The sequence below is a fragment of the Neodiprion pinetum genome, chromosome 2 (genome assembly GCF_021155775.2).
Source record: "Neodiprion pinetum isolate iyNeoPine1 chromosome 2, iyNeoPine1.2, whole genome shotgun sequence".
Classification (NCBI taxonomy): Eukaryota; Metazoa; Arthropoda; class Insecta; order Hymenoptera; family Diprionidae; genus Neodiprion; species Neodiprion pinetum.
In genome coordinates, this window is record NC_060233.1 from 29,522,564 (window position 1) to 29,533,194 (window position 10,631).

At 42.8% G+C, this 10,631-nt stretch overlaps 1 protein-coding gene across 3 annotated transcripts; it reads right to left on the bottom strand.

Moving 5' to 3' along the window:
• Positions 1-593: 593 nt before the first annotated feature.
• On the bottom strand, positions 594-9,815 carry tj (traffic jam). 3 transcript variants are annotated; one of them, XM_046614426.2, is made up of 4 exons: positions 8,928-9,815; positions 7,295-7,865; positions 5,479-5,816; positions 594-4,590 (listed from the first exon to the last, which is right to left on the bottom strand). In XM_046614426.2, exons 1-4 carry the CDS (start codon positions 9,009-9,011, stop codon positions 4,177-4,179), a joined length of 1,407 nt encoding a protein of 468 aa, XP_046470382.1. In that variant the 5' UTR covers positions 9,012-9,815; the 3' UTR covers positions 594-4,176. The 3 variants fall into 3 exon arrangements, with proteins under 3 accessions (XP_046470382.1, XP_068989357.1, XP_046470380.1); XM_069133256.1 differs by having other exon boundaries at positions 5,488-5,852; XM_046614424.2 differs by having other exon boundaries at positions 5,479-5,852.
• Positions 9,816-10,631: the final 816 nt, after the last annotated feature.

Below are 10,631 nucleotides of genomic sequence, written 5' to 3' on the forward strand. Positions count from 1 at the left end.
ACGTGTACTGGCAGCGAAAGGTCGGGGGCGATCAGTCAAACTGTCGCAAGCTGGCGTCGACGAGCTGTGCCGGAGGAACCCTCCGTCGGCGTCAGAACCACCCCTGGAGAACGAGTCAGTTAAACTCTCATTAGGATCGCGATGTCCCGTCGACGTCTCACTATCTCGACACCTCTCGACGCCCAGCCTCACCCGGGAAGTGTTAATTGAGTAAATCTCGTTTATATTATGTGTATAACGTACTAGCTGAATTCATGACGTTTAAAACACCATATATGATCGTTTTTACAAATCTTAACAAGCGCGTAGGTTGAGATCGTCGGCAATTTTCTTTTATTCCGAAAAATTTCATCAAAAGTCGATTTACATACCTGTCGTTATACGTCAGGTCAGAAATTAGCTGTTCACTGCCCAGGTTGTCAACGTGCAAGCGAACGGCGTTGACCGATTTACCACATACGAGAAGACTGTACAAATAGGATGCCAAATCCTATAATAATATAAACGTAGAATAGGTATAATAAATTGTGAAATTATAATCGAATAATAAATGTAGAAAGAGGCTATGATATTATGCGAAAGTGTCGCTGCAAGCGACGTTTATTTTATAGGTATGTGTATCAGTTATATAATAATTTTTATGTACACGTTGCACTGCCGGCGTTATAATAATAATAATAATAATAATAATAATAATAATAATAATAGTAGTAGTAGTAGTAGTAGTAGTAGTAGTCATTCTCATCCATCGGATAATTTCAATGTGTATGATGAAAAAATTACACAAAAAAGAGGAAAAAAAAAAAAAAAACTGATACATATAATTGCGTCACGCGCATAACAATTTTTCATTCCCTGCAAGGTACGAGGGTTCATGCGTGCTAGTTAGATCTAGGGTAATAAGGTACGTTACGTAGATACAAGTCTGCACGTTTTTTCAATGTTGACATTGAAGTGGACAATTATAAAAAACCACAAATCAAACCCAGTTTACGAGAAAAGAAGGACCCCTAACGGAGATATAGGTATATTATTGGTATTCACGTGTACGGTATGTACGTGTGTACATGCATACATGCACATACGGTGTGAGGGAAACCGTATAGGAAACCGTGGAGTGGTATTATGCGTCTGTGCGCGCGACACCGGAGAGACATTACGTACGTCGACGATGTGCGTCGGGTGTGCAGGTATAAAAAAAACCGTGGGAAACCGTACGAAACCTGCATGCGCTGTAAGATGACATCCATGGAAAGATATATTTTTATATATCTATAATCGTCGCAACCGTATACATATAATAGGTGTATATGTATATAGTATAGGTACAGAGATTGATCGGAACAAAAATATATATATATACCTATAATATTATAAACACACAATATCGATGATCTATGCATATGTATATTATTACCTATGTATAGGTACGATGTGTATATAGATATATATATATATACATGAAAAATATATCGTATGGTATAATATGAATTTAATTAAAGCCTCTGATCTAAAATTAAATAACAGACGAGAGAATTCGATATACGTATAGGTATATATAAATACATATATACATGTATTATAAGAAATAACCTCGATCATTTACATCAACCTGTTATATATCGTGGATGATTTCTTGCCACTGATCTCTAGTGTGTGCAATTAATATTTTATACTTATACAGACACGCGCGCGCACATATATATACATATATACCTCTATACATATTATGTATAGTTAAAATTTGTGCTATACGACATTTCAATTTTGTTTCCTACAACGTGGTATTCAAATCTCGTTCGATCTACCGCGTCCCTCTCACCTGCAGCGCTGCCTAATCACTCGTACGCACCTACCCTTAACCTACCCTCGCTTAATCTAGTGATACCTTAGAGAAAATTCAATACGACCTCAGAGTCCGCGGCTCAAAGCGAATCGAGGCAACCAGACACGAGGAAATTTATACCCGACCTGCACTTTTACCCGTGTGGTGTATACCTATACACATATGAATTACAATTCGCAAAATGAACGCAAATTAGACCACGTTCGGCGGATCTATATTGTGCGAGTCAAATTCTATAAATAATGAATTATACATTATTACAATATCAATCTGCAGCAGCAATCATAATAATTTTTCGTAAATTTATTAGGTATGTATAATATGAAAATTTGCACCAATTATAATTGAAATATTATTTAATTCACACTTTTCGATCATCTTATTTTTCAGCCAATGAACCTTGAGCCCTAATTATATCTGTGTCATTTTTTTCAGTTATTTTTAGCAAATTTTCCTGCAAATAATTAATTAACTAGCAACGTATATCTGCATGTTTAATGTTTCTTTTCGTCAAGCGATAGTGAATTTATCGCGAATATCAGTGATGAAAATTCATCGTTTTATAGCACGTGATTTCAAAGCCTGATTCGACGAAATATCGCGGAATTATAAAGATGATCTGATTCAGATTATTCTGAATAACGCACAGCCTATCACGCGTCGCACCCTTACTTTATTTTAACGTATATATTATAACACTTACGGGTATATACCTATACGTATATACGTTATATAGGTATAAACTCATGGTATTGATAACGAATTAATTCAACTAACCAACCAACCAACCAACCAACCAACTTATATAATAAACTAAAAAAACCAACAGGCTAATTGACTAACAAACTATACCTAACAAACCAAGTATATTATTATATTTATATATACGCGTATAGAAAAAACTTTTATACATAAAAGAAATTGGAGGACGACCAACTTTTGTACACGTAACGATATACCTATATAAGTTTGGATATATATATATATATATATATAGGTATATACCATGTATATGTATCATGATAATAATGAATAAAATTTTTAATATTTGTACAGTTCGAAAGGAAAATTCTTGTAGACCCCTCCCTTACGTATGTATGTATGTACCTACCTACAAGTTATACCATACACAAAGTGACGCAGATATGATGGAACATTTATTCATGTATACTCTTTGCATTCACTCGTATAACATTATTGAGTTCAATTTTTATTTTTCTCACTTCCAACATTCAAATGCTTAAGCTTTCTATAGTTAACTCAATTCTGTTACACCTCAAAACCTGAATTAGAAGGAAGAATAAAGATTTTGATGAAAATTCCGTATCTACCCTCTAAAACATTCCATCCATCCATTTCCAATTATCTACGGGCATCTGTCGTATATACATGATACACCAAACGAGACAAATATGGAACTGATCAAAGTGAAATTGCGACAAAAATCTGCAGTCGGATAGTCAGAAATCCATCTATGTTTTAAAGTGTAGGCAATATTCTGAAAAGCAAAATAACAATCTTGAAACAGTTGTACAAAACTAAATTGAACCAAATATCCACAATGAAATCATGTAAAGTTCATGGGTTGTTTCAGCACAACGCGACGTCAAAATGCTTGGTTCGAATTTATATAATTAGCATTGAAATTCAAACAACATCTGCACGACTCTGAATATGTAAAATAGCAGGGTCCAACTATGAAATTATTGTTGATTGCAATCATTCATTAGTTTTCGTGTCACCAGATATTTCATGTAAAATTAAGATGTGCCTTATAAAAGGTTGCTTAAGCTTAGTATCATCGAAATCCAGAGACGATTGCCTTTCAAAACGGGGCTTGCACCAAACTAATCGAGAAAACAAAAAGTGAACTCGAAATCGCCGACCGCGATGGATGCTGAAATGAAAAAATCAGGGTTCCACAGACGTCTCGCTTCTCCTATGCAGTATAATAGTTACAATGCACGTCTACCTGCGTGGGTGTTTTCCGCGATGGCGGCGAACGAGCAGGTGACGCAAAATGGCCGCCACTCACTCGCCCACCCACTTGCACTTCGCCCGTGTATATATAGATATAATACAAACATGTATGCAGGTATATATCGACCTCGTCTCGATCACCTACATCCCATACGTATAGGAATGTGGAACTCTCTCCGCCTCGCAGAACCATTATACACCATTCTTCAATTCAAAGCGATCGCTAATGTAACAAGTTTAATTATCGAACCGAAAAAAAAACCGTGTCTCAGGGCGGAACGGACCTGCGTCTTGATCCCCGACAGTACGGACTTCTAAGTCCAGCAGGTTCCGCCGCGACGTTGTCGATGTCACAGGTATACCTCGGGACTCGCTCCTGGAGTCGGTTGATTAGGAGGAGGGGGTTGAGGTTGGGATTGGGGGGGTTGCTGAGGGGGTGGCTGCTGTTGAGACTGTGAGGGGGGTTGAGGTTGCTGCTGCTGCTGCTGTTGCTGTTGCTGTTGCTGTTGCTGTTGCTGTTGTTGCTGTTGATGGTGGTGATGGTGATGATGGTGCTGCCTGGCCCTGAGTATCTCGCACCGTTGTTTGTACACGTCGCGTTCCTGCTGAACGCGCGACAATTCGATTTTAAGCCGCTGCATTTCGTTCTGTAGATTTCTGTTGGTAGTCTCGAGATCGTGTCGCTGCTGGAGTCGTTTACTCCTGCAGTTCTGCGCGTAACCGCGATTTTTCAGGGTCCGACGCTTCTGCTTGAGCCGCACCACCTTCGCACAGACACAAGAACCCCGGGGAGCCTTACGTAAGTCAATCGTCCGACTCGCGACCTGCAGAGCTGGGGGCGAGCAAAGCGCGCGCCCGAGGCGACGCACCTCGTGTAATCAAAAATCAAACCGCAAAACGACGCGCCTGGTCACTCGATGGGTGTGGATTGAAATTCCCAATTCTCAAAGTTCGGACTGACCGTTAAGTCGGATGTCGTCTGTTCGAATGGTCGAATTCTCGAACGGTAAGCAGGCGGTTCCGAGATGTTGAATTCGGGAGTGTTCGAAATAGATCCGAACATAGGAGGCATTGCAGCGCAGTTGGTACGAGTATTCGAAATACGTTATTTCGAATCGACGAATCTCCGAGAGTTCAGAATTCCGAACGATACGGTGAAACTTCCCAATGGCGGACATCTTCGGGACTAAAAATATTGTCCGTTATTGAGGAGTCTCCGCTATTCAGAACAACATTAGAGATGTTTAGACTGTCCGTTGTAAAGAGGAATCCGTTGTTGGGAGATGTTCGCTGTACCAACCGCCATTCGGGGTTTTGAGCAACTGGAAATAACGTACTTCGACTACTCGCCCGTTTCAAGTTTCGATGAAATGCCTATAATTCGGATCTTCCTCACTTCTTTAACGCTTCGAAATTACTTACCGTATAGGGGAATTGGACCATTCGACCTAGTGTCATTCTCCGTAACGGTAAGCCCGAAGGATTCGAAAATTCGAAATTTTTACCAACACCGTCGAAAATCGCTCGCCGTGTACACCAGGTCCGAACGTATCGAGAAATGGCCGTTCTCGCATCCCGTTGATGATCTTTTCGGGAGATGGTCGCCTCGGGCGCGCTCCCGCGCCTCACCAATACGTGTAGCAAGAAGAGACCTGACTCACCTCCTCCCTGGGGCAGCCGTGGAGGCGCTTGTTCAATTCCCGGACGGAGAGGGACATCAGAAGTTCGTCGTTCATCAGCTCGTCGGCCGTTCCGCTTCCGCAGTTCGAATAAAGTCCTCCGGGACCTCGGTGAGGACTCGGCCCTCCGCAGGAACTTACGGAGCAGACGCTCATCGGCCGACCGGGCTGCATCGGCATCCCCTGCATGCTGTCGTCCATACCCTGCATAACGCCGCCACCTCCGCCGAGTCCCATTCCTGGACCACCGCCTCCACCGCCTCCGACACCACCGTAGTACTCGATGTGACCGGAGACCGTGATGTAGCCGCCTGCAACCAGACAACCACCTGCACACTCCTCGTCGTCTGTAAAAAAATAAGCCTTCTTGGTTCATACGTGTATGCGCAAGCCTCGGAACAGTGCGGCTTAATTATCAGAACTTGCAGCCGTCAAACGCAACGATGATGTGAAATAATGCGTTTTATAAACAGCTCTCGTATGTGTCCTTGATATTGTCCTATGCTTCGTACGTCGTGCACGATTCGTCAAGAAACGTTGCAATTTGTTGCAATTGCCGAAAATTAGTAGAAAACGACAGTGGCGATAATATAGGTTTTAACGAAATGAATCAGCTTGAACCGATTACTAGACAATGGGTGACAATGGTTGATCGTACGGAATACCAATAGTTCAACTATTTGACGAAAAATTATTCAACCTAGGTAAGCTTTCGAGTGAATGTTAATCCAATTTTAATACAAGTTATTGCTTTGCTCTGTTTCTAGAATGGTGCGTGTACTCTTTTACCAAAGTATTTGAACTTGTATTTCCTGCACGATAAATATTATATTGACAATTATAAAGACATTCAATTAAGGTAAAGTAGCTTGCAAGGTGTGATTTATACTTTCGAAAATTTAAGAATTTCCAACCAACGTAATCTTCTATAGCATGATAAAGCTGTCATTTCTCAGTGTAGAATTCATATAAATTATACAAAAGTAGCATTTTTCAAGCAGTCTAAGTTTACGTAAAATTCGTAAAGCCTTACGTTATAGGTACAAAGTCACATAAGAAATATTGAAACATTTTCGACCACAAATGTTGTTACTTTAACGTACATATTCAAAATAACCGGTCTATACGTTGATTTTGTACGTACAATAGTACCATTCATATATCAAAAGATACTCATGAAAAGATCAATTGGAAAATAAAGAGGAAAAATCCGCTCTCCACTTTGGTTATAAAATATTGAATATTTAATATTTCATACACAAAATGTTTTATTCTTAAAATATCGTAGTTTATAGAGTTTATAATATTCGTTACGTATGTATAATAGTATGAAAATATCTGATATCTAGAGAATTATCAGAAATATCATGTCCAAGTACAAAAGATGCACAGTTGCAGCAGGTAAATAAAAATACAAACTGGACTGCGTTATGCAGGTGTAAAAAAAAATAGAACGAACAGCAAAGCTTCGTTAACTAAAACACCAGTATGTTCCAAGCTGAAAATAGCAAACACAGAGAGGAAATCAACACTTACAACGTGAAAACTACATTAACATACGAGAAATACGTAAGCCAATTCTATACACAAAAATATCATCCGGATGGAATTCAGCACGTCGTCACCTTGATCAGCAAGACGGTGTATATTATTATAATAACATACGATGTATAAATAGCGCCAAGAATCAATACAACAACAACAAAAACAACAACAAATACTGAAACGACTATTGTAAAATCAAAAACGAGTTCCTCGTGGTAATTATAACAATATTCGTAAAACTCACCGGGATGTCTCGCGTGACGCGGGATATGCTGAAGCTCCTGAAAGTGGTGATGCGACGGCCAAGATTCGGGCGGAGGTTCCGGGGTCTGATCCTGGGGACAGTGGGGCCTCAGATCCAGGGGCTCCTGTCTCAGCGAGTGCGGGGGCCATCCCATTCCACCCCCGCCTACGACCTGCATATCCTCCTGGCCCAGCGGTCCCCCAGGACCCTGTGGGAGGTGAAGTCCAAGGCCGATCCCGAGGGTCGAACGGTCCCGCGTATCCCTCGGGTCCCGGAGGTCCCGATCGCCGACGCGGTGGAGGTGAATCGGCGGTGGCGACGCCGAAACCGGCGGCGTGTCCGGCGGCGTTCCAGGGTGCGAAAGCGTCGTCAGCTGGGGCGCGACGCCCGGCGGCGCCTTGACCAGGACTCCGTGCTGCACCTGGATGTGGGGCTGCCCGTAGAGCGGATGGGGCTGTTCTAGTTCGTGGGCCGGCGGGGTGAGCGGGGCCAACGCGATACCCTGACCCACTTGACCCTGGAGCTGGAGAACGCTCCCGCTCACCGTCACCGTCGGCGAACCCAAACGCACCTGCAACATCCGCGCGATTCGCGTTTCGCAAGTTATAGAAGGCGGCCACCGGACTATAGAACCTCCGAATGAATCTTTAACGAGTAATAATCAGACACCGATGATTCGTGATGTTTGCATACGTGCACAGTTTCGTTTACTTCAATATCGATCAAGGCTGAAGAGATTTTTGAAGAATTTTTTTTTAGGTTATAGCGACACTGCCTGCGTTGGCATTATGAATAAAGTTAGCGATATTGCAGCTCGTATTCGCGTGAGAAGAAGATTATGTATTTAATCTGGAATAAATTTCACTCGTTCTTTCGGCTTTTAATTCTTTCTTATTACAGCTGTAATAATCAGCGGTGAATAACGATAACACGTGAAGAATATCGCGATGCAAGACGCAACTGAATTTCAGCTTTAGCAAGACTTTTACAGCTAGATTAGTTATGAAAGTCGGGAAATAACGTCGAGGACAACTATTAAAGTATAGGTTACGGATAATCTACTAAAGACGATTGAACTGCTCGTTTTGGACGTCAAGAATCGTTTTGAAAACTCTACTGAAATCGTATTTAGCCAGGATCAGGATTGTCGATTTCTCCGATTTTTCCTGCAGCGATCTTTCGATCATTCAAACGTTCCCAGTGCAATAGTCCAAGTAGTCTTGTAATTGGCAATATAGGTACAAGGTATAAAATCGAGAGTGAAATACATTCAATTGAATCATACTAGAAATTTTTTCACACGTAATTAATCTATATATTTATATATCACCACCTCTCTTCTCGCAGATGAGAAATCGTTCTTTTACGTGCACATGGACAAATCGGAAGTAGATGGAAAATTTTTGGTAAAAATTTATGCAAAAAATGACACGTTCGTAAATCAGAATTCCACCCTTAGCTATTTTTCACCACGATATTATACAAAAAGATCGAACTTTCGTTCGTGCGTAAATTTTCCCTAGGAATGTTAGTGTATCTAAAAAAAAAATCAATCCGGTTGCAGACGTATCGGATTCACGAATCGGCGAACGCGTAGATTATCATCGTCGCGAAAAATCGTAGTGCGTCTCACCTCGCGCTTGACGTCGGCGGGGTCCAAGTGGTCGAGAACAAACTCCTGGACATATTCCCTGGCGAGGTGGTCCTCCGCTTCCATCTTGACACCGTCGGCCTCGGACTCCACCTTGGCTTGGGAACGAGGTACCTGCTCTGGCTCTCCACCTCAGTGCAGGATTAGCGGCCGCTGTTACCGCCGCGGTGCTATTGGCGATTCGACCGCATGCGGAAGGCCGCGGTTCTTGTTCAAGAGCGACCTCAGGAGTCGCGTATTTCGGCGTGTAAGGGGCCGTTTTTCCCCCGACGGCGGGGGTTGCGACGACGATATAATTCCGCCCTAGCGAAAGGCCAGGAATTGGGATCAACTCCTTCCGGCAGCGGTGCAAAGGGTGTCCACATGTACGTGCGATAAAAATATTATTTCCCACTGCAGTGTTTATCACACGGTTTAACGACAAGTATACATATACTCTGCATATACCGTATTTAAAAAAAACCAAAAACGCCACCGCACCCCGCACAACGATCCCATATACGATCCACAACAGCACTGCGGCACACTAAAGAAAACCTCGCCTCGACCGTATCGAGGATTTGCAATAAATCACCGAGCGCGATGTTCCGCACACTCAATTATTAAATATTATACAGCTCTCGCGCTACTCCAGCATCCGAAGCCCACCGCGTTGCAGATCGTCTGCAATAATGATAGTTATATACTTAATTCGCGCCTCGCGTTTCGCGGTGTAATCGCTTCGAATGCAGATTAGCAATTCCGATGTACTACGTACGTCGGTGCGTTCTGCTTAATATCGTCGACGCTCGCTTCGTTCTCTTATCTGGGGTACGAACGGCGCTGCGAACTTCTCGGCCACGAGCTCAGGGCGACCCGCGGTATTATCGCCGACTGAGGACGTACGACGGGCCGCAGTTGCGGGTGTGCGGGAGCGGGAACGGCGCCGCGACGCTCGCCGAATCCGGGGGTGCGCAGGGACGACGACGACGTCGGTGACGTAGCGCGGGGGCGTCGCCGTCCCGGGCCAATCCTTCGTCGGGGAGTTCGAGGATTGGCGGAGAGTCGACTGGTCCGCCATTGGTTCGAGAGAGCCCGTGCAGACCGCGAGTGAAAAACGCATTAATATTTAAAGTCGTTATTATAATTTTTCACCCCGTCGCGCCCTTCAACCTTCCCCTCACCCGTGCCAACCCCCTCATCGTTCCCTGGATTCGCATTTTTATTATTATTATTATTTTTTTTTTTTTTTTTCTCACTCTCTCTTCCTTGTTTTTTTCTTTTGTCTTTCCTATTCTTTTTACTCTTCGCTCTCTTCTGCACGGATTTCAATTTACAGGGGGACAGGAATATAGACCGCTATTCTTGTACGCTCAGCGGGCGCGAAAATTCTCATAACTCGGCTGCCACACCGCGCGATAATTATCCGCAATACCAATCGGTGAAAAAATTAAACTTGGATAATTTATAAGTAATGAATAATTGATCCCCGCGACGCCTCGGGATCATTTGTTGAAATATGCACAAGCAGCTGTGCAAACCGACGTACGTTCGTATCCTTATTACGGTACACATAATATATGCCTCTACATATTAAGACACGGTTTACCCGCACCTGCGAAAACGATAAGGTAGGTCTCTCCTCCAATTTCGACTGTGCGGAAATTTTCTTTTTACATTATACCATCGCCGCGTCGTGTCATCGAC

Coding starts and splice junctions, on each gene's coding strand:
- tj (XM_046614424.2), bottom strand. CDS start 9,011: ATGGAAGCGGAGGACCACCTCGCCAGGGAATATGTCCAGGAGTTTGTT. Junction 5,853..7,294: donor GCGTCACGCGAGACATCCCG/GTGAGTTTTACG, acceptor ATTTTTTTACAG/ACGACGAGGAGTGTGCAGGT. Junction 4,591..5,478: donor CCAGGGAGGAGGTGAGTCAG/GTCTCTTCTTGC, acceptor GTCTGTGCGAAG/GTGGTGCGGCTCAAGCAGAA.